Source organism: Entelurus aequoreus, linkage group LG07 (assembly GCF_033978785.1).
Source record: "Entelurus aequoreus isolate RoL-2023_Sb linkage group LG07, RoL_Eaeq_v1.1, whole genome shotgun sequence".
NCBI classification, from domain to species: domain Eukaryota; kingdom Metazoa; phylum Chordata; class Actinopteri; order Syngnathiformes; family Syngnathidae; genus Entelurus; species Entelurus aequoreus.
This window is the reverse complement of record NC_084737.1, coordinates 77787577-77812432: the sequence shown is the minus strand read 5'-3', so window position 1 is coordinate 77812432 and position 24856 is coordinate 77787577. Positions and strand designations below refer to the sequence as shown.

At 37.3% G+C, this 24856-nt stretch overlaps 2 protein-coding genes across 5 annotated transcripts in view; both read right to left on the bottom strand.

The window, feature by feature from the left end:
• Positions 1 to 2259, bottom strand: part of nadka (NAD kinase a) — a 50161-nt gene extending 47902 nt beyond the window's left edge. The window contains exon 1 of one of the 3 annotated variants that reach the window (XM_062054515.1): positions 2091 to 2259. The gene's annotated coding sequence lies outside the window, so the exon portion shown is untranslated. The remainder of the gene's footprint in view (positions 1 to 2090) is intronic. The other 2 variants (XM_062054514.1, XM_062054516.1) reach the window with 2 other exon arrangements.
• A 2633-nt stretch (positions 2260 to 4892) lies between these two features.
• gnb1a (guanine nucleotide binding protein (G protein), beta polypeptide 1a) overlaps positions 4893 to 24856 on the bottom strand; it is a 50478-nt gene continuing 30514 nt past the window's right edge. For both annotated transcript variants that reach the window (XM_062054511.1, XM_062054512.1), the window contains exons 5-11: positions 23019 to 23082; positions 20012 to 20174; positions 18984 to 19050; positions 18580 to 18781; positions 17820 to 18036; positions 7004 to 7119; positions 4893 to 6836 (exon numbers count right to left, since the gene is read on the bottom strand). In XM_062054511.1, coding sequence (XP_061910495.1) covers positions 7013 to 7119; positions 17820 to 18036; positions 18580 to 18781; positions 18984 to 19050; positions 20012 to 20174; positions 23019 to 23082 — 820 coding nt within the window. In that variant the 3' untranslated portion in view covers positions 4893 to 6836; positions 7004 to 7012. The remainder of the gene's footprint in view (positions 6837 to 7003; positions 7120 to 17819; positions 18037 to 18579; positions 18782 to 18983; positions 19051 to 20011; positions 20175 to 23018; positions 23083 to 24856) is intronic.

The window sequence follows — 24856 nt, the reverse complement described above, 5'->3', positions numbered from 1 at the left end:
AATGAGATTTCAGTAGGCTCACATTTCCCCATTGTTTACACCAGCAGCCAGAGCGATTCGGACCGAGAAAGCGACGATTACCCCATTAATTTGAGCCAGGATGAAAGATTCCTGGATGAGGAACGTGAGAGTGAAGGACTAGAGTGCAGTGCAGGACGCATCTTTTTTCGCTCTGACCGTAACTTAGGTACAAGCTGGCTCATTGGATTCCACACTCTCTCCTTTTTCTATTGTGGATCACGGATTTGTATTTTAAACCACCTCGGATACTATATCCTCTTGAAAATGAGAGTCGAGAACGTGAAATGGACATTCACAGTGACTTTTATCTCCACGACAATACGTCGGCGAAGCACTTTAGCTACTGAGCTAACGTGATAGCATCGGGCTTAACTGCAGATAGAAACAAAAGAAATAAACCCCTGACTGGAAGGATAGACAGAAAATCAACAATACTATTAAACCATGGACCTGTAACTACATGGTTAATGCTTTCCAGCCTGGTGAAGCTTAACAATGCTGTTGCTAACGACGCCATTGAAGCTAACTTAGCAACGGGACCTCACAGAGCTATGCTAAAAACATTAGCTATCCACCTACGCCAGCCAGCCCTTATCTGCTCATCAACACCCGTGCTCATCTGCGTTCCAGCGATCGACGGAGCGACGAAGGACTTCACCCGTCCTTCACCCGATCATCAATGCGGTCGGCGGCTAGCGTCGGATAGCGCGTCTGCTATCCAAGTCAAAGTCCTCCTGGTTGTGTTGCTGCAGCCGCCCGCTAATACACCGATCCCACCTACAACTTTCTTCTTTGCAGTCTTCATTGTTCATTAAACAAATTGCAAAAGATTCACCAACACAGATGTCCAGAATACTGTGGAATTTTGCGATGAAAACAGAGCTTTTTGTATTGGATACAATGTGTCCGAATACTTCCGTTTCAACCATTGACGTCACGCGCATACGTCATCATACGTAGACGTTTTCAACCGGAAGTTTAGCGGGAAATTTAAAATTGCACTTTATAAGTATTGGCATGTGTTGCAATGTTAAGATTTCATCATTGATATATAAACTATCAGACTGCGTGGTCGGTAGTATTGGGTTTCAGTAGGCCTTTAAAAAAAAAGGGGGTTGGGGGGGAGAAGTAACTAAATAGTTACTTTTCACAGTAACGCATTACTTTTTGGTGTAAGTAACTAAGTTAGTAACTGGGTTACTTTTGAAATAAAATAACTAGTAACGGTAACTAGTTACTGGTTTTCAGTAACTAACCCAACACTGCTTATTAATGCCTTATTCGGAATGGCCTTATTATAACCCTAACCCTGTAACCCTGGCCCTAACCAAAAAAACTCTAAATTATGTCTTTGGTACTTAGAATATGTTCCCCATACTAAAGTGTTACCAAAAACATATAACTTTGTCTTGAATTTGAAAAAAAAAAAACATTTTATTTTTCACTAAAGAAGGGTTCGGTGAAATTGGTGGGGTTCAGTACCTCCAAGTGAAGTGAAGTGAAGTGAATTACATTTATATAGCGCTTTTTCTCAAGTGACTCAAAGCGCTTTACATAGTGAAACCCAATATCTAAGTTACATTCAAACCAGTGTGGGTGGCACTGGGAGCAGGTGGGTAAAGTGTCTTGCCCAAGGACACAACGGCAGTGACTAGGATGGCGGAAGCGGGGATCGAACCTGCAACCCTCAAGTTGCTGGCACGGCCGCTCTACCAACCGAGCTATACCGCCCAACAAGGTTAAGAACCACTGACATGTAATCGTCACGTCCCAGTTAGATTAACGCTGCAGCTAAAACTGCTCACTGTTCTACTTAATTATGTAACTAGCATACGTTGGATTTCGCAAGCCTGTTTATACGTGTCCACACCATTTGGATAACACACTACAATATTATAATGCAACTAAAGCAAAAAGACTTTGACGGCCGAGCAACAAGTTGAATGGTGACGGCGATGCAGCCGCGACACGCACTTAGCTAGCATGGCTAACGTCAGGCTGCTTTGTATATGGAGTCATTAGAACAGCACACAACCACAATATCATTCAATGTGTTTACGTCAAATTACCTGTGTCCGCCGGTAATGCTGCGAGGGGCGACACGAACGGAGAGCGTGATAAAAAGTCGTAGACTTTAAAGCGCTCGCCCTTATTCAATGGGTCTTAACATCTTTGCCAAGTGTCAATAACCATCACTTCCGGGTAAGGGCCTGACCAATCAGCGGCCGTGTCTAAATGACGTCATGTTGGAAACCCTGACCGTTTTTTTTTTATAGCTGTAGACCTGAATTTAAAACTTTCGAATTATAGTAGGAATTACGGGTGTGGGGGAAAAATCGATTCGAATTCGAATCGTGATTCTCACGTTGTGCGATTCAGAACCGATTCTCCTTTTTTTTTTAATCAAATTTTTTAATTATTTTTTTTAATGAATTTTTTTTTTTTTTAATTAATCAATCCAACAAAACAATACACAGCAATACCACAACAATGCAATCCAATTCCAAAACCAAACCCGACCCAGCAACACTCAGAACTGCAATAAACAGAGCAATTGAGAGGAGACACAAACACGACACAGAACAAACCAAAAGTAGTGAAACAAAAATGAATATTATCAACAACAGTATCATAATTAGTTACAATTTCAACATAGCAGTGATTAAAAATCCCACATTGACATTATCATTAGACATTTATAAAAATACAAATAAATGAACAATAGTGTCACAGTGGCTTATCGCATCTCATAAGCTTGACAACACACTGTGTCCAATATTTTCCACAAAGATAAAATAAGTCATATTTTTGGTTCATTTAATAGTTAAAACAAATTTACATTATTGCAATGTTGATAAAACATTGTCCTTTACAATTATAAAAGCTTTTTACAAAAATCTACTACTCTGCTTGCATGTCAGCAGACTGGGGTAGATCCTGCTGAAATCCTATGTATTGAAAATCGTTTTTGAATCGAGAATAGTGTTGAATTGGGAAAAAAAATCAATTTTGTATCGAATCGTGACCCCAAGAATCGATATTGAATCGAATCGTGGGACACCCAAAGATTCACAGCCCTAGTAGGAATGGTCACAAGGGGCGGTATAGCTCGGTTGGTAGAGTGGCCGTGCCAGCAACTTGAGGGTTCCAGGTTCGATCCCCGCTTCCACCCATCCTAGTCACTGCCGTTGTGTCCTTGGGCTACCCACCTTCTCCCGGTGCCACCCACATTGGTTTAAATGTAACTTAAATATTGGGTTTCACTATGTAAAAGCGCTTTGAGTCACTAGAGAAAAGCGCTATATAAATATAATTCACTTCACAATTTACAAGGTCTTCACAAAAACAATTAAAATGTGGCTTATCAACGCCTACAGCTGCCAGCACTAAAAAATAGCCTGTTATGATGCTAATATAAATGTTATGTTGTATTTTTTATTTAATCACAATTGTATATTGTGTTTTTTTTTAAATTGTAATTTTACTGCCTTTTTTACATCATGGCCAGGGGACTACAGATGATTCTGGCTTTTTTAACCATGTTTTATGAAATTGCAATGTCCCCTTTGAAATAAACTAATGTAATCTATGACTTGATTTACGTGGACCCCGACTTAAACAAGTTGAAAAACGTATTCGGGTGTTACCATTTAGTGGTCAATTGTACGGAATATGTACTGAACTGTGCCATCTACTAATAAAAGTTTCAATCAATCAATCAATCAATGTAATCTAATCTAATCAGGGGCCGTTTCTAAACAACGTCATGTTGGAAACCCTGACCATTTTTTTTTACAGCTTTAGACCTGAGTTTGAACTTTTTAATTATAGTATAAATGTTAGAACTATGTTAAAAAATATTAAAAATTTTGACTACCGTATTTTTCGGACTATAAGTCACAGTTTTTTTCATAGTTTGGCCGGCGGTGCGACTTATACTCAGGAGCGACTTATGTGTGAAATTATTAACACATTGCCGTAAAATATCAAATAATATTATTTAGCTCATTCACGTAAGAGACTAGACGTATAAGATTTCATGGGATTTAGCGATTAGGAGTGACAGATTGTTTGGTAAACGTATAGCATGTTCTATATGTTATAGTTATTTGAATGACTCTTACCATAATATGTTACGTTAACATACCAGGCATGTTCTCAGTTGGTTATTTATGCCTCATATAACGTACACTTATTCAGCCTGTTGTTCACTATTCTTTATTTATTTTAAATTGCCTTTCAAATGTCTATTCTTGGTGTTGGGTTTTATCAAATAAATTTCCCCAAAAAATGCGACTTATACTCCAGTGCGACTTATGTTTTTTTCCTTCTTTATTATGCATTTTCGGCAGGTGCGACTTATACTCCGAAAAAAACGGTACATATTTTTTAAAATTTAATACTCTCAAAACTCAGTAGCCTACTACACAGTGTAAAGACATACCGTGCATATTGATACAGCGCTTTAATTAGATTTAATGTAATTGTTCAAAGCGGTTATATTGCAGCTGGTTGATGTAGTTAAGTATATTAATATTAATGCTTTAAGTGCACGCAATTGACATGTTTGTCCAACAGATGGCGACAAAGCTGAGGTCAGCCGGTTTAAGAGGGGCAGGTGTCAGGCATCTAAGGTGATAAAAGACTGCAAACTGTTTATTCCATTTCAATTTGACTTAGTGTTTATATGCCACATGTATATTCTGACGACCCATAAAATGAGTGGACAAAAAGCCCAGGCAGGTTTTCAACAGTGGATAAGAAATTGTTTATTTAACTTGGAACATAATTACAAGGAAAAAGCAAAACAGTCCGTAACATTCTAGCCTCAGTGAGAACCGCTCTAAGTGAATCACACTCAACACAGTAGGTCATCTCAAACTGCTTTTTATTACATCTTAAATAACAGTACATTTTAATATAGTTTCTATCTTGCATCCAGCTTTCGGTTGTACACTGACTGACTTTAGAATTAAATCCAAAAGGTGAAAAGGGAATAGAGGGGGGTGCAGAGCTCTACAGTTATTTGATGAAGACAGAAAAGGAAGGGAATTTAATTAACATATTTTATTTTAAATTTTTCTGCCAACTCCAGGCCTAACGCACAATTACAGCACTTTTTTTTTTACAGAATGTCGCAGAGAGAAAACTGGAAAAAAAAAAAAGTCACTACTGCTAAAAAGGAAGAGCGTCTTGTTTACAAGGAACAGAAAAGTCTGCCATTCAGTTGCTGCAAGATGTGTTTTTTTTATTTTTTATTAAAGGACAGAAAAAAACCTGTTATAAAACGTTTTTCTTTAAGTGGAATTTTGTTTGCTACAGAAGGAATGAAATTAGTCCCATCGGTATGTTTAGGTGATTGGATGTATTTATGCAAGTGTGTACAATTTACATTTAGGTGACGACTTAATTTGTGGAACCGGTCCCAAGTACAGACCATGTAACTTGCTTCTCATGTGCATAGCTTTGATATTTTTGTGGAATCATGTATGCACGGAGTAGCAAAAAAACGAGGGGGGGGGGGGGAACTAAAATAAATACCATCGTATTGATATAGTCAACAGGTTATTTCCTTAAAGAAAACATCAAAAGACTTAATTCCATATGCACCTTTTAAAGCAATTCTACAGCATGCGATTCTAAGAGATAACCCATCCATGGCAGACAACCAAAATCTTTTTTTTAGTTTTTAACTTAAAAAGTTTTAATATCATTATTTTCAAACATTGATTTATACAACATGTCATTCACAGAGTAGTAACTGCATTTCCAAGCACAGAATGGGCACCCCTGTGAGAGAAAGGTCTGGAGCGACTCCCCCGACCGACCAGTCACATCCTCCCGGTCCCAACCACAACAACATAAACCGGGGGCAAGAAAACTACAGTAGAGCAAAACAATCGTATCAAATGAAAGGGCAGGGTGGATTATAATCCAATAGGTTAATCTTCATTTCATATGTCTAGACTGGAGCCAGACAAAAAGGTGTAAGAGTGGTTGTATGATTTTTATTTTTTTATAATTTTTTTTTTTGTGGTTTTTGCATTTTAAAAACGAGCATTCATTATCACAGCATGTGCTTGGTTAGTTAACTTTTTCTTATTCTATAGATGCAAAATTAAAATTTTGTGCAAACAAAGATTTGTGAACTACACTGGAAAAAACAAAGAAGAAAAGTATTTTGAGACTAAATGTACAGCAGGGCCAGAGGTGGCTCCAAGACTCCCCGTCGAAGCAAAATTCTCTCGCTTTGTTCTCCAGTGGGATAAAGCTGAATTCACAAAGATGTTCTGGAGGTTTTATTTTACTTATCAACTTAAAACATTATTTAAAACATGTAAAGATGAGCAAATAAAACAAAGCTTTGATCCTCATTTTAACATTAACAGACGACCTACGGGTCTACTCGGACAGAAAGGAAGAGGAAGAAAAAAAAAAGAAAAAAAAAGCAAAAATAAAAAGGCCAAGAAGCTATTAAGAGTTAGATCGCTGTCATGTAAATAATCTTCACTTAGACCTGCGGTCGTGGGAGGAATGCACAATTTTTCCATTCGTCCATTTTGAGACGACCAAATTCCTTGAGCTTTTTTTTTATCTGTATAGTAGTTAGCTGAATGAGTGACAGACAATTGTGCTCTTTTATAAGGAGGAGAAGGAGGCGAGAGAGAGAGAGAGAGAGAGAGAGATTTTTGCCCTTAATAGTTGTTTGGGTGTTTGGAGTCAGTATCGTGTTTTGAAAAGATTGGATATGCAATACAATTGAACATTGTGATGTTGGAATGGTCTTCCACGCAACTTTGGAGTCCGGCTGCCATCTGCAGAACGAGCAAATGAGAGTCAGTTGAAAGAATTACTCAACATTGGTCCTGTTGATTAAACAGAACATGGAAGCTGACATACCTACATTGTGATGAGATACTGCTACTATTCACACAATTACGTACTCTCTTCATTTGGCCATTCAAAAGCATCTTAAACTTACCTCCAGACTCTAGTTCCAGATCTTGAGGAAGCTATCCCAGGACCCTGTTGCCACTGCCATGCCGTCATCAGTCACACCCAAGCAGCTCACCCGGTTGTCATGACCAGCCAGAACACCTGTGGACACAGTGAAAGGACTGAGACTAAAGCAAAGTGCAGTGGTATATACCATCCATCTTCTTCCGCTTATCAGAGGTCGGGTCGCGGAGGCAGCAGCCTAAGCAGGGAAGCCCAGACTTCCCTCTCCCCAGCCACTTGGTCCAGCTCCTGCCGGGGGATCCCGAGACGTTCCCAGGCCAGCCGGGAGACATAGTCTTCCCAACGTGTCCTGGGTCCCTCCCGTGGCCTCTTACCGGTCGGACGTGCTCGAAACACCTCCCTAGGGAGGCGTTCGGGTGGCATCCTGACCAGATGCCCGAACCACCTCATCTGGCTCCTCTCGATGTGGAGGAGCAGTGGCTTTACTTTGAACTCCTCCCGGATGACAGAGCTTCTCACCCTATCTCTAAGGGAGAGCCCCGCCACCCGGCGGAGGAAACTCATTTCGACCGCTTGTACGCGTCATCTTGTCCTTTCGATCATAACCCAAAGCTCATGACCATAGGTGAGGATGGGAACGTAGATTGACCGGTAAATTGAGAGCTTTGCCTTCCGGCTCAGTTCCTTCTTCACCACAACGGATCGATACAGCGTCCGCTTTACTGAAGACGCCGCACCGATCCGCCTGTCGATCTCACGATCCACTCTTCCCTCACTCGTGAACAAGACTCCGAGGTACTTGAACTCCTCCACTTGGGGAAAAATCTCCTCCCCAACCCGGAGATGGCATTCAACCCTTTTCCGGGCGAGAACCATGGACTCGGACTTGGAGGTGCCGATTCCCATCCCAGTCACTTCACACTCTGCTGCGAACCGATCCAGTGAGTGCTGAGAATCCTGGCCAGTTGAAGCCATTAGGACCACATCATCTGCAAAAAGCAGAGACCTAATCCTGCAGCCACCAAACCAGATCCCCTCAACGCCCTGACTGCGCCTACAAATTCTGTCCATAAAAGTTATGAACAGAATCGGTGACAAAGGGCAGCCTTGGCGGAGTCCAACCCTCACTGGAAACGGGTCCGACTTACTGCCGGCAATGCGGCAATGATTTTGTTTTTCTACATTTCAAACACTTCCTTGTGGTCTACATCAGTGGTCCCCAACCACCGGGCCGACATTTTCAAGCGTTGACCAGTCCCCAGCTACAAAAAGGTTGGGGACCACTGGTCTACATAACATGTAATGGTGGTTCTTTGGTCAAAATGTTGCATAGATTATGTTTTACAGATCATCTTCAAGCCGCTTTCTGATCGCTTCTTCAGGATGCACAGTTTTGTGGGCGGGTCTTATTTACGTGGTTCCATTTTGACAGTGTCTTCTCCCTGTCATCTATTTTGTACCGGTAGTTTTTAGCACTTCCATAGCTAGTCGACTGACAGATATAAGTTAGAAATGTACGCTGCTTTATATTAGAAATGGCAACAGCGGAGGATGAATGTCCCATAACAAGAGGATAGAGAAAAAGAAAGAGCTTATTGACTGCGGCGTCGGTACGGACTACAAAGGCGGACGCGCGCAATTTTTCAGGATTTATGCAGATCCCAAATACAGATCAGCAGGTACCAGAAGGTAAGAAAAGTTGCTTTTGTGTAATATTGCAAAACAAAACACCAAATATGTCTTATCTTATACACACACCGTAATGATACTCATATGTTGAAGCGCATTAAGCGGTGCGGCGTCATAGCTTACTAAAGTCATACTAAAACATAAGAGGATGGACAAAAAGAAGCAGCTTATGGACTACGGTGTCGGCGTGGAATACAATGGCGGACGTGCACCAATTTTCGGGACTTACACAGATCCTAAATACAAATCAGCAGAAACCAATAGGTAAGAAAAGTTTGTTTTACATAATATTGCGAAACAAAACGCCAGATAATGTCTCCTAATAGGTGCCATTACATACAATACCTGTATGTTGAAGCATAGTACATCTAACTACGGTAGTCGTAATGCTCCGACAATCCATAAAGCGGTGTGGCTACGTACTAAAACATTTAGACACATTTTTGAGCGGTGTTTGTAGCATTCTACATTCTCAATAAAACATCAAAGTTTTGGGCTGTTTGCTAGCGTAAACCTGCAGTCCACACAGAACTTATGTGTGACTGCCATCTACCGGTCACACTTATTACACCATGTACCAAATAAAACTGCTTCGTGGTTGGTAAGAACAAAAAGAATAATCTGTACATTAGGCACAACTAGTTATTAGGCACACTGTCGATTTTTGTGGAAATGAAAGGATTTTAGGTGCGCCTTATAGTCCGAAAAATACAGTAGTTTAGACATGTGCATGAAAGCCTGAATAAGTATGAAATAAGCGAGAGATGTTTACTAACAATGTATAACAACGATAGAAAAATGCAACAGATGAGAAAGTGATCAGGGAAAACTGCTAGCAAGAGGCAGCTAACAATACAGGTAATGGTCAATCATCTATTCTGCCTATAAAGCCCTCTAAAAACATCCATCCCCTTCTTAGGCAAAATAGGTAAATTACCTATATTGTTATCCACCTCTTGCTGGCAGTTGTTTTAATTATTATTTACAACGCAAAGAAAAGGGAAAGACGCGGTCTTATCTCACATTGATTGTGTATGATATGCAACATATAAATAAATAAAAAAGTGCAGTTCCCCTATAACACATTGATACTGTATTTCTTCTTTTCACCGTTTCTCAGACTTGGGTATTTAACCACACTAAACATTGGAGCTTTGACTTCTCTCTCTGTCTGCTCATTTACCACATGACCAGATAAACTGCAGCCTTTGCGGTGAGTAAAATACATTTATCACATTGCGATTTAATTAGTCAAAATACACCCTGATGGGATTTTAAATAAAATTGTTACAATGTTTTGAGCAAATAAATGACCTGCATTGAAGTAAAACCTTAAAAAATATTTTGTGTAGGACAATGTGACAGTAAAATTGCATTTGTGTCAGAATATTGGGGTCTTTTTTAAAGGTAATTTAAGTTATGCAAGCACGTAATTTACAGCAATTAATCAAAATTCCAAAGTGTTATTAAAGAAGCTGTTTGCAACCTTTACACAGGTGCAGAGAAGGTGCTAACTTTTCAATGTGTTTTGAATATTATATCGCACCCTCTTATGAATCAGTTTTAACACGTAATTGAAGTATACTCACGCCCGTAGGTAACGTGTGCATTAGCTTTGTGTGTTGTTAGGTTAGCCAACTTCATAGAATGTATAGTGAAGCCTACTGTAACAGCATGACTGCAAATAGTTAGTTGCTTCTTTGGGACTGCTTTAGTGTGTGTGCATGTGCTGCCTGCGTGGGAGTGTGGACCAGACAGCAGCGAGTGACAAATTTGTAGGACCAACGAGCAACCCCAAGATAGATAGATAGATATCTATCTATCTATCTATATATATATTTTGATATATGTATATCTATGGATATATATATATACATATATTGATATATATATATATCTATCCATATCCATATATATATATCTCTTAGAGGTGGGGGAAATCGATTTTTAGATGCATCGCAATTCAAACATGGACGATTGTAGAATCGATTAGTAAATGTCAATAATTTATAATTTATTTATTGTAGATAAAGTAATGCAGACAGTTCTAAAATGTGGCTGATTGCAGCGAGCCACCTCACTGAGTGATCTGACCAGCTCTTCTATTACAGGGCACTTATGGTCCAGTTTTACACACATTTTCATTAATTTAATAAATGTGGGAATTAATGTAACTGTTTGTTATTCCAAATGAATAGGTTTTTTTAAAGGTGCAAGTGATAAATGCTTATTTAGTGAAATGAAAAGAAATATAAAACTGCATCAATAATAAATTAATTGAAGATGCATCAATAATTGAATTTTAATTGGTGCCCAAAAATTCCTACCTCTAAAAATTTATATATATATATATATATATATATATATATATATATATATATATATATATATATATATATATATATATATATATATATATATATATATATACACACACACACACACACAGATACATACATATACATACACATACACATATATATACATACATACGCAAACACACACACACAAATATGTTTCTTGTTTACAGTACTGTACAGTATATGTTTTTTCATTTCTTATATATGTTTTAAGGCTGTAAAACCCCTAACCACACACTTTATAAACTTTTCTCAGACACGCATTAACATTTTCTCACATTTCTCTCGTTTAAACACTCTCAAAGTTCAAACCTTCGTGGATGTAAAAAAAATAAGTACAGTACACTACTGTATTAAAGAATGAAACCAAAGATCAAAACCAGTTTTTTAGGGCTCTAGGATTTTTTTGACCTATAATTAAGCCCGGGTTTTATCATAAAGCCCGCGGCATTTCCACATATAACCAGAGTCACGCGATCTTTTTGGGCCTTAAATCCTGAGCTTTCGGCTTCATCCTGCATTATAAAGGGGCGTTTCCAAAATAAGCCAGTCTCATCCATATTAAAAACTTGTTCAGGATTATATCCCCCTTCCTCAATGATGGCTTTAAATTTGCCTTTGTCGGTGCAGAGAGTTTCGTCGCCATTTTGAGATTGTCGGGGAGAAAACTTGCAAACATAGAGCAATAAAGAGCCACACTGCTCGCATCAAACAATTTTGTATATTAGGCAAGCTTAACGCAATCTGTACTATACAGGACACATGGCATGAAAAAGATTGATTGACAATGGTCTACAGTCCCTTAGTGAATCAGGACGCAGAACACAATGCGCATTCATATGCTGTATAAAAAAATAAAAAGTAAAATAAAAAGCATGCGGACTGTAAAAAATTACACAAAAAAATTCAGTGCAACAGCGAGGCCGTGCAAAGTGAACCGTCTTGTAGCGAAGGAACACTGTATACATATATATATACACAAATATATACATTGTTACAAGTATTGTTACACTGCATCCAAACTTCAAGTACAATTCAATGTTGGCTTTATCGCAGCCTCAAAAACATGAAGGCACAAAAGTGCTGAAGTTGATGCAAAGCAAGATTTGACAAGGAACGCCCACATTTTAGAGTTGCTCCACCCAAAAGGCGCATCTTGGACAAAGGCAAGTAGTAACAGACTTATGTCAAGGGGATAAATGCAGCCATAATGCATGCAACTTTTCCCACCACCCACCTACGCACATGGAAGAATAGAGAATAGTCTTCATGCGAGATGACTTGCTGCCCAAACAGTAATTCTGCCAATCTTTTCCATTTGCGTGTCTGTGACGGCCAACTACTTATTACACACGCATGTAGAGTTGTTAACGATATGATCATTTAGTATCACTGTAATCATGACCAAAATGATCACGGTTATAATTATTGTTGAATGTGCTCAAAAAGTACTAACACACACATTGAAATATTTCGACCAAGTATTTTTTCTTTTAAAACAAATATACACATTGTTAGAAAACAAACACTTTTGTATGTTTTGTTTTTCTTATGCCTCACTAATAGTTTTTTAGGCCTAGCTCACATTGCAGGTCAATTCAGATTTTTTGCCCATACGTGAACTTTATCTGATTTTTTCATGTCAGTGTGAACACTGCAATTACGATTTTTTCATATTCGACACAGGCCTCTTTCGTATAAATATGCGATGCATCCTCAATGTATGTTTTCATGTAAGCATTTAACCTAGCGAGCTGGCGCCAGGCACTCCGTACGTTTATCAAAGTTCAGTTATCAGTCATGGCTTTCTGATCATTTTGATTTAAAACGGTAATACTAACTGTCAGGAGTTTTAACACGGTTACCACCAATACTGTTAATCGTTACACCCTTAAAAGTACAGGGTTACCGGTAAATGATACCAGTGGCGGTGAGAGCGGGATTATGGGCGCGGTCACATGACGTCATCGCGTAATTTGCCATGATAGGATTTTCTTTAAAAAGGCTCAAAAACTAGCATTAAAAGATTACAGATGGTACAAAATGCGGCTGCTAGACTTTTGACAAAAACAAGAAAGTTTGATCATATTACGCCTATACTGGCTCACTTGCACTGGCTTCCTGTGCACCTAAGATGCGACTTTAAGGTTTTACTACTTACGTATAAAATACTACACGGTCAAGCTCCTGCCTATCTTGCCGATTGTATTGTACCATATGTCCCGGCAAGAAATCTGCGTTCAAAGAACTCTGGCTTATTAGTGATTCCCAGAGCCCAAAAAAAGTCTGCGGGCTATAGAGCGTTTTCTATTCGGGCTCCAATATTATGGAATGCCTTCCCGGTAAAAGTTAGAGATGCTACCTCAGTAGAAGCATTTAAGTCTCATCTTAAAACTCATTTGTATACTCTGGCCTTTAAATAGACTCCCTTTTTAGACCAGTTGATCTGCCGTTTCTTTTCTTTTCTTTTCTACTCTGCTCCGGGGTGGACCGCTAGCCTGTTCATCAGATGGGGACATCTCTACGCTGCTGACCCGTCTCCGCTCGGGATGGTTCCTGCTGGCCCCACCATGGACTGGACTTTCGTTGATGTGTTGGACTTTCACAATATTATGTCAGACCCACTCGACATCCATTGCTTTCGGTCTCCCCTAGAGGGGAAGGGGGTGGGGGGTGGGGGGGGGGGGGGGGGGGTTACCCACATATGCGGTCCTCTCCAAGGTTTCTCATAGTCATTCACATTGACGTCCCACTGGGGTGAGTTTTCCTTGCCCGTATGTGGGCTCTGTACCGAGGATGTTGTTGTGGCTTGTACAGCCCTTTGAGACACTTGTGATTTAGGGCTATATAAATAAACATTGATTGATTGATTGAAATAGATACATTTAAAAACAAATCTGTTATTAATTATTATTAACATATATTGTTATATAATTTTGCCATATTTTCACTTGTTGTAGATTATTGTACAATGTACTTTGAGAATTTTTCAAGTGTTTAGAGACTTTTAATTACTCATTTAAAAAACGACTAGCAACAAATTTAGTATTTTTGTCTGGTGTTATTATAGACTGTACTCGTGTTTAGACACCCTTCTTCTGTCCCTTGATGTCCCTGACGAATTGCAATCTGCACAAGCATGCCGTCACACTTGCTTGGCGCTGCTACTCCAGTTGGACTTTCTTTCCTTAAAAGCTGCCACTGACCTCTTAATATTTGCACATTTTGTAGATGGCTGTTATTGCGTCCACATTGCAGACATGCTGACTACGCTCCACACAATCGTGTGCGTCTTGTTTACATCCAGTTTCGGCAGCGCTGTTTTCAGTGATCAAAGTCTTTTTTTGGAAGGGAATTTTCGGTGCATCACAAGACAATATTGCACACTTAATAGGATATATATATATATATACACACACAGTGTTGGCGCTAGGAATTTTAAAAATGGGGTCCCCAGGGACCCCATCAAGTCATAAAAATGGGGTCCCACAGTACATTTTTGGGGTCTCACTTTTTTGTAAGCGTTTCGAAAATAAATGATAAATGTATGCATTATCATGTTATATCTGACATTCGGTTGTGCTTTAGAAAAAGGTTGTCATAAATGTTACTTAATTCATTAAAAAAATAATACAAAAGAAAACACATTTTTATGCATGTGTACATTTATTCAGTTATAAACATTCATTCACTTTCTTCTTTCCTTCATGGATCTAAACTTTACCACTGCCGGTAGTTTTTTTTATATATTTGTATTTAATAAGTTGTAAGTGTATTTATTTCAGTATAAAAGCGTAAAAAGTTTTTTGCTTGGGTCATGAAATAATGATAATGGTGTGCTAGGGCATACATGCATTATTTATTCAACGCTTAAATTTGTAGAGTCTACATCAACTTGTTTGTTTTCTGCCCTTTTTGTTAAAGAAAACTATGTTTTTTTTTTATATGGCAAACACACAAAATATGCAAAATCTTCCACAAAAAATATTTTTCAAAGTGGAATATTTGATGTGAAGTAATGGGAGCCTTGGATAGGACAATACTTCATAAAAACATTGATTTTGATTCAATATTATGTTTTGAGCAATGACAGTTTTAAAGAAAGAAAAAGAGCTTTAATTAGTCGTCATTGCAACTTTTTCTAAATTACATTTCGCCTGTAAGCTTTTTATTGCCCTTTTGTTATGTTTTTGTTAATTTTAATAGTATTTATAGAATGTGCCGTGAGCCTTTAAAACATTAGCTGCGGGCCGCAAATGGCCTCCGGACCACACTTTTGACATCCCTGCTATAGATAATAAAAAATTAAATCTGATAAGTCTATCGATGAAAATCAGATCCTGACAACGCATGCGCGTTTATCGTAACGCACAGTCAGCATCTCTGCTTCAGTAAAGAATGACGGTGATGACGTCACTGTCAGCGATGCTAACTTGTCAGCCACTTCTCCAAGAGACTCCTTTTGAACACTCTTCGCACATTAATACTTCAAAAGGCACATATTCGCCCCATTTGTTGACCTACAAAGTATATTTTTGGGATGGAGGAGTCTGGTTGGGTGCTGGTTAGCTTGAACTTAACAGCTAGCCCATGCCTGGGCAATTATTTTGACTCGGGGGCCACATTTAGAGAAAAAAATGTGTCTGGGGGCCGGTATATCTATTTTTATGAACACTATCACAAAACCTCTCAATAATGTCTGATTGAATGCTAAAAACATCATGAGAGACCGCCTTAAAAAACGTAATGGAATTTTACATTTTTCTATGAAAAATAAAAAACTGAATATTGACAAAATATGAACGTCACACCCCCTTTCGATCGACACATTTTACAATCAAGTGGAAGGCAACAAAAATGCAACAAACAATGAAATATGAACGCGAAGGGTACAAAATAAACCCACCTACAATCTGATATATCACTAAGTTTTAGAACTTTGTTGTGAAAATCTCCTTCTGCGTCTGTGGAAACGCTTCCCGCCCAACACTGCTTGGCGCCTCGTCTGAGCTGCTGTGACGTAGATTACCATAGTAACTAATTAGACGACCATAGTAACTAATTAGATGACCATAGTAACTAATTAAATTACCATAGTAACTAGTATATCATGCAAAAGCGCAGATTACAAGCATTGAAATACTTTGTATAGTTCAAGACTTACGGTCATTTGAAAACATCACTGCACATCATAATGGCAGCTACACTTTCCATCTTAAAGATCTAAAAAAATTATTTGGGAATGTCCGGCGGGCCAGATTGAAAAGCTTAACGGGCTGCATGTGGCCCCCGGGCCTTAATTTGCCCAGGTCTGAGCTAGCCTGTCTCCATCCTCGAACGATGTCAATCCAGCGGGAGATAAAAGTGAAGTTTCAAATAAAAATTTACGACCAATAAAAAACAATAAACGGGGGCGGAAATTTGATGCAGCAAATATAAACTAAACAAAACACCGGCGGAAAGCGATAATTGATCAATTAAAAAAAAACAACTACCAAACCGGGCAGTAAAAAAATAAATACATCTGCGTCCGGGGTACCCGTGGGCTTCTGGATTTGCGCGTCTTTTCTGATTTCAATAAGTAGGAAGACACAAAAAGTGTGTTAACACCAACACTGTAATCTACCCATTCATACTGTAATGATCTGCTGGTGGTAATGTTTTACGTTTGTGTGTTTTTGATTTGATGATCATATTTCCCATGATTACAAACACACCGTCCGGAAAATGAGGAAGTGTTGTGCCTGGGGAAGCACGGAGACGAAAGTGTATGCACGGGAGGGGAAAACCTGTTGAAATTGGGCCGGTTGTTAGCATAAGCTTGGCAATGAAACTTAAAAATAGCGTCTGACTTTGTGTAACTTCTTCTGGAAGCTGAAATACATTATATTACTTTTATTTATATTCACGTTTAAAAAAAAAACTTATTTTCAAGGTATGGCGGTGCGCCACATTCAGTTACATTACATATATATATGCACGTTACCCTAATGTACGATGTTAAAAATGTTACAAAGTTATGTAAATCATTGCCGCAATAGTTAAATGTTGTATTGGTAACAATCTCTGGAACAAATTAAGCAGTAGAACGGTGTCTCTGAACAAACTGTTGTCAAACTTAATGTTTCTTCTGTACTCAAAGCACTGCCAATCTACCCGCCAAAAACCTGTGTGTGTTTCAGATGTGAGCCCTGTGTGATCAATAAATATAAAGTATTCATGCCTTCCCATGGTGTCCCTCACAGCTGTTGTAGGTGAAACCTGCTGTTTAAACTTTGCAAATGAAAACTGACCTTCAATGTATCTTCCTGCACCCACAATAAACTCACTTATATGTTTAATGGAGGCTAAAATAAATAAATATAAAAAAGGCTAAAAATGCTTTCACTAATTACTTTTTTTCCCCTACCTGCTCCACTGTCAGTAATTTTCAAGAGGGAAAAGTAATTTGCAAAAATATTACAGTCCCCAGTGTGACGTCTGTGGAAAGCTATCCCTGATCTGCAGAGCGGAAAATTGGTTCAAAGTTTTAAGTCGAAAGCTTCTAAACACATGGACAACATAGACACAGCTAACTCAAGCACCTTGGCTAAGACGACTATAATATGACATCAGATCTACCTAAGAAGCTCAGTACCAAAAGAATGGCCCTAGCAGAGCATGCAAAGGAACTTGTTTCCCATTACATTCTTCACATTCCTATTTTAGCTGTGTTTTGGCAGTTACAGGGCAATTATTGCTAAGGGGAAAAAAACGTACCTAGGGCTGATGCCACAGAGCGAAGCTTACCTGCACGGTCAGCCTTCAAAGTGTCCCAGACGTTGCAGTTAAAATCGTCATAGCCAGCCAGCAGTAGACGGCCACTCTTGGAGAATGCCACAGAGGTGATTCCACAGATGATGTTGTCATGTGAGTACACCATTAGCTCCTGGTCAGCACGCAGGTCAAACAGCCGGCATGTGGCATCATCTGAGCCCGTGGCAAAGGCATTGCCATTAGGGAAGAACTGCAAGGAGAGTGAAAAATAGAGTGCTTTAATTTGCATTGCATTTTAAAAAGAGATGAGGTCAAATATACGGTGTTGATTTTTGTACAGTATGTAATTGATGCATTGTTTAAAAGCTAAATGTAATCACAATTTAAATGTTTAACTGTAACAAAATAAAGTTAAGTCCAGCCTACTGATTGTTGTTGACAAATGTGAACATGTCAACATTTAAAAGCAGCCTTGAGAGTCTGAAAACATCGTCTCTAATGGGAAAAAGTTGCTAGGATGCAGACACTAGCTGTGCGAGCCTGGGGAACCTCGAGTCACAAAAGACTCTTTCTAATTCAGTTTCAGTTTCTATGACAGCAAACCAGTAAGGTTAACATCAACTGATTTTGTTAGTTGATGTAAAGTAGGGAAATCCATTACTGCCATTGCATCAAGACAACGCTTACTACACAATTTAACTTAGTGGAAATGCTCAACAATCAAACAAGTAAAAAACACACGACGCTGACTTCCAAGTATGTAACATTTATGTATGAGAGTTGGTCGCCTTACGCAAATGGCATTGATATCCGACTCATGGCCAGTGAAGGTCTGCCGGCACATTCCTTCTCTGATGTCCCACAGCTTTGCTGAGGCATCACAGGCCCCAGACACAAACAGCCTGGTGTCAGGTGCCAGAGAGAGACTCATGACATCACCAGTGTGACCAGCAAACGTAGTTGTCTGCTGTCCAGTCTCAATGTCCCACAGAGCGCTGGAAGGAAACAAGAGAAACAGTAAAAATGCATCTATTGTACACATAACATTAGAGGAAATGTATTGTGGTTTAAGCTTTTCATTTTTAATGGCATGCTATGCAAGTCCAGTAAGAAACATGGTGAGCTAGCTTGTGTAATGTGAGAGGCAGCACAGTGATGGTGTAGCTGGACTGCATTGGGTGCATTACAGAAACTCACCAGGTGGTGTCTCCAGAGCTGGTGACAATCTGATTGTCATCCAGGAAGCGACAGCAGGACAGGTAACCTGTAAGGATTCAACATAAACATTTATTAAGGCCTACTCTCTCAAAAACCTTCCCAGAGAAGAAAGAAGGAAAAAAAGAGATGCCAGTTCCATTCCATCGAAAAACGAGGAAGGGTTTATCCCGCCATCATCTCATTAACATCTATGTACTTTGTACAGGCCATTTTAGAAGATGGTTTTCATAAGCAAAAATCTTCTACTTCCCAACTGCCTTCCATAATTCTTCCAAAAGCAAGTAGTGTGCACATATTCGTCCCTATGGTGAAGGAACTAAAATGCTGACACACTTCCTGTGTCATGTGACACTGATCAGATGAATAATTCTGCCCTTCAAGCTCAAAACTTTCATTGGTTGGAGCGAGGATATAGATCCAGCAGGTTGTGCTTTCACACACACATGACTGGCTGAGGTGGAAACCAACAACACAGAACCAAATGTATGGTCAATGGGTGGGAATACATCGAAAAAAAAAATCTGGTATTTATTTAAAAAGGATTATTCATCCTCTGAATGAAATCACTTCATTGTCCGGTTACTTCCATGAAGTGCCAATTAGATAGATAGATAGTACTTTATTGATTCCTTCAGGAGAGTTCCCTCAGGAAAATTAAGGGCCTTATTTGCCCCACCCGCAGGGGAAATTCTGACAAGTAAGTAAATAGCAAATTTTATTTATAAAGCGCTTTTCACAGATAAAATCACAAAGCGCTGTTTTAAACAGGTGAATTAAAACAACAGGGGCAACATCATTAAAAGGATAACAAATGGATAAAAAACGGTAGTTAGAAGGTGCGTTAACTAAAAGCTTTACTAAAAAGAGAAGTCTTCAAATGTTTCTTAAAAGTGTCAACACTGTCAAGCTCACGGAGGGACTGGTGCAAGTTGTTCCAGAGTCTGGGAGCTATAGCCTGGAATGCCAGGTATTGTCATAGTGTAGTCATAAAAGACAAATCAGCTTACCTGTGTGTCCAGCCAGCTCGCGGCTAACACGCACATTTCCCTCACGGGTCTTCAGGTTGTAGATGGAGCAGATGTTGTCCAAGCCCCCACAGGCAACATAGTTTCCAGAAGGGGCATAGGCGCACGTCATCACCCAAGAGGAGCGCAGCGGAATGGCATGGACCTGAAGAGAGGATATAAAACATGGCAAAAAATGTCAGTTGGACCTTGGGTAAGTAAGGCTGCAATATTAAGTTAACAGCAAGGAAAAAATAGTGACTGTATATATTTGTGCTGACAAATGATTCAGCTTTTAATCTGATTTACCACCCTTTTAAAGTGGGCTGAACCATGATTAATCACAGGTTATTACTTGATTGTATGATTTAAATTAACTCAATAAAGACCCAAATATTTTTTGCAATTTGATCCATCTATCGCCCAGGAACATTTTACAAATGTTTTACTTGAATTCATTCATTTGCTCAAAACTTGGTAACAGTATTTTCAAGTCGAGTCAGAGTGTATTTTGTAGTGCTCATCATTGCACTGACATATGCATCGACCTGATCACGGACAGTATAACAACCCGCACCGTAATTCAGGTAACAATCCACTGTTAAGGTAAAGGACCATATACGGTCAAAATAAATTAATCATTACAATAGGGATGTAAAGATAAATGGTACCCACACAGTTATTAATACTGTTTTAAATTAAAATAATCAATGTTCTGTTTTATTTTTGTTGTTGTCTCTGTTTTATCCCACGTTTGTCCCCTACAAATTCCCCTTCTCCTTTTTTTTCTTCTTTCTATCCCCTCCTGCGCCAAACACTAAATAAATCGATTTAATAAAGTCAAATTCAAATAGGGCAACAAAAGAATTATCCCACACTTCTCTTTTGTAAAGCAAATCTGTACAGCAGATATGGGCATCGACAACAACAATAAGATTTGCCTAAATGGCTGGACAGGACATGTTAAAAAAAACGTGATTAATAACTGCACATTGATAAACTCCCAGGCTGACTGGCCCCAGTTTGCTACCTTAAATGCTAACATGAAAACAAGAGAAATAAACCTCTTTCCCCATTAATAGACAATATACAAAATATAAACTTAAATACATTCCTGTCTGAGCATCCAAGATATTTTAAACAGAGAGTGATTGTTTGGAGGTATTTTTACAGAGCGGTCAAGGACCTCTGAATAGAGTTGACCACCACAACGCCCGGCAGAAATGTAAAAAAATTATTATATTTCATTTGAGATGCAATTTCCCCAAAAAATAATTTAAACTGCTACAGTACAAATCAACACAGTCATTAAAACAGATAAAACATTAAGACTCACTTTTAGTGAAGAATAAGAAACTATATATAGATACACACATATATAGATACATATATATAGATACACACACACATATATATATATATATATATATATATATATATATATATATATATATATATATATATATATATATATATATATATATATATATATATATATATATATATATATATATATATATATATATATATATATATATATATATATATATATATATATATATATATATATATATATATATATATATATATATATATATATATATATATATATATATATATATATATATATAGACACACACATATATACACACACACACACACATATATATACACACACACATATATACACTACCGTTCAAAAGTTTGGGGTCACCCAAACAATTTTGTGGAATAGCCTTCATTTCTACGAACAAGAATAGACTGTCGAGTTTCAGCTGAAAGTTCTCTTTTTCTGGCCATTTTGAGCGTTTAATTGACCCCACAAATGTGATGCTCCAGAAACTCAATCTGCTCAAAGGAAGGTCAATTTTGTAGCTTCTGTAACGAGCTAAACTGTTTTCAGATGTGTGAACATGATTGCACAAGGGTTTTCTAATCATCAATTAGCCTTCTGAGCCAATGAGCAAACACATTGTACCATTAGAACACTGGAGTGATAGTTTCTGGAAATGGGCCTCTATACACCTATGTAGATATTGCACCAAAAACCAGACATTTTCAGCTAGAATAGTCATTTACCACATTAGCAATGTATAGAGTGTATTTCTTTAAAGTTAAGACTAGTTTAAAGTTATCTTCATTGAAAAGTACAGTGCTTTTCCTTCAAAAATAAGGACATTTCAATGTGACCCCAAACTTTTGAACAGTAGTGTACACACACACACATATATACATATATATATATATATATATATACATATATATATATATATATATACATATATATATATATATATATATATATATATATATATATATATATATATATATATATATATATATATATATATACATATATATATATATATATACATATATATATATATACATATATATATATATACATATATATATATATACATATATATATATATACATATATATATATACATACATACATATATATATATATACATATATATACATACATATATATATATATATATATATATATATATACATACATATATATACATATATATATACATATATATACATACATATATATATATACATATACATATATATACATATATATACATACATATATATATATATATATATATATATATATACATACATATATATATATACATACATATATACATATATATATATACATACATACATATATATATATACATATATATATATATATATATATATATATATATATGTATATATATATATACACACATATATATATACACATACACATATACATATATATATATATATATATATATATATATATATATATATATATATATATATATATATATATATATATATATAGTTTTGTGTACTTTGTGCCATTTACTGAACAAGCCATATAGACATCAGAAATATAATTGTTGGTCATGACAAATATGCATACAAAACATATACAACAATATTTGGCAGAGAAGCTGAATAATCAAATGATATCATTTTACATTTGTGATTGTACCTTGTTTGTGGTGTAGCTATCCCAAATAATGAGCTTGCCATCCTGGGAGGCACTGACCAAAAGCCTGAAAGAAACAAAAAGATGGCTCAACACGATGCAGCATTTATTTTTAAAGCATTTATTTTTTGTCTGCGTTCAATTTCACTCAAATTAAAAACAAACATTTAAACATAGATGCTTTATAAGAAACAAACATTCTTCTAAGGAAAATATAGTAAAACCTCCAAATATCTATATGCACCACCACATCTATACACATCACCCAAGGCTTGTAAATTAATTCGTAAAACCACATGAAACGTCTTAATCAAAAGCAATTATCTTAAAGCAAATGTTTTTTTTATTACACATCGGAAAACTCAGGGGTGACTGAGGCTGAGCTTTGCTATCTGGGTGAATTCAGCAAGTAACTACAGCGATGGCCCCAATGGACAAAGGAGCAGGCAAAGCAGTGAGCAAGGCACAGTAAGGCCCATGGGGAGCCTGCAAATCTTAACTACCGTGGACATGCTCAACAATATGATGTCAGAAGCAGGGATTGTACCAATCCTAATTTAGATGACACACTAACATTACTATCTGCTTAGCCATTTCTAGAGGACACAGTGGCAATAAAAACTATTTGGGTATAGGTTGCTATACTATTGAAATTTTGAATCAAGTGTAATACTACTATAAACACAAGAGCAACCTATTTGAAAATTTAACACCTTAGATGCAATAAATTACCAATCTGACACATGTTGGATAAAAATAAAAAAATACATATTTTAGATGTTAGTGTAAAAAGTAGGGATGTCAGATAATGGCCTTTTTGCCGATATCCGATATTGTCCAACTCTTAATTACCGATACCGATATATACAGTCGTGGAATTAACACATTATTATGCCTAATTTGGACAACCAGGTATGGTGAAGATAAGGTCCTTTTTTTTAAAAATTTATAAAATAAAATAAGATAAAAATTAAAAACTTTTTTTTGAATAAAAAAGAAAGTAAAACAATATAAAAACAGTTACATAGAAACTAGTAATTAATGAAAATGAGTAAAATTAACTGTTAAAGGTTAGTACTATTAGTGGACCAGCAGCACGCACAATCATGTGTGCTTACAGACTGTGTCCCTTGCAGACTGTATTGATATATAATGTAGGAACCAGAATATTAATAACAGAAAGAAACAACCCTTCTGTGTGAATGAGTGTAAATGGGGGAGGGAGGTTTTTTGGGTTGGTGCACTAATTGTAAGTGTATCTTGAGTTTTTTATGTTGATTTAATAAATAAATAAATAAAAAACGATACCGATAATAAAAAAAACGATACCGATAATTTCCGATATTACATTTTAAAGCATTTATCGGCCGATATTATCGGACATCTCTAGTAAAAAGTGTTATAGCGTTGAAATCTGACTGCGCCCACTTGTGTCCATGGGGCTAATAAGAGCAGACATGACCTAGACACTGGATAAAACATGTGACCCTTGTTGGAGACCAGCTGGTTGTCTAAAAAATACAAACAGCCTCTGGGAAGTAAAACAGTAGCAGATGAAACAGAGTAACGCAGCCATATGTTAAGGAAATTAGCATTTTTTTTAATTTGACTGAAGTGAAGGTGAGGCAACATTGCAGTTTTCCCCACATGGCACAATGTTTGCTGGTGTGTGAGCTGTGTAAAGACTAAAAAAAGGTTTTGAGGAACAAGGACTGCTGTTTATATAGCTTTGCATTCCCTGAAACCTGAAAGGCTGACTCCATTTTGATTATTTTCCCTACCCACATACCCAACACATTCAAACTGGACACACAACACAGCAGACACACTGCAGAATGTGT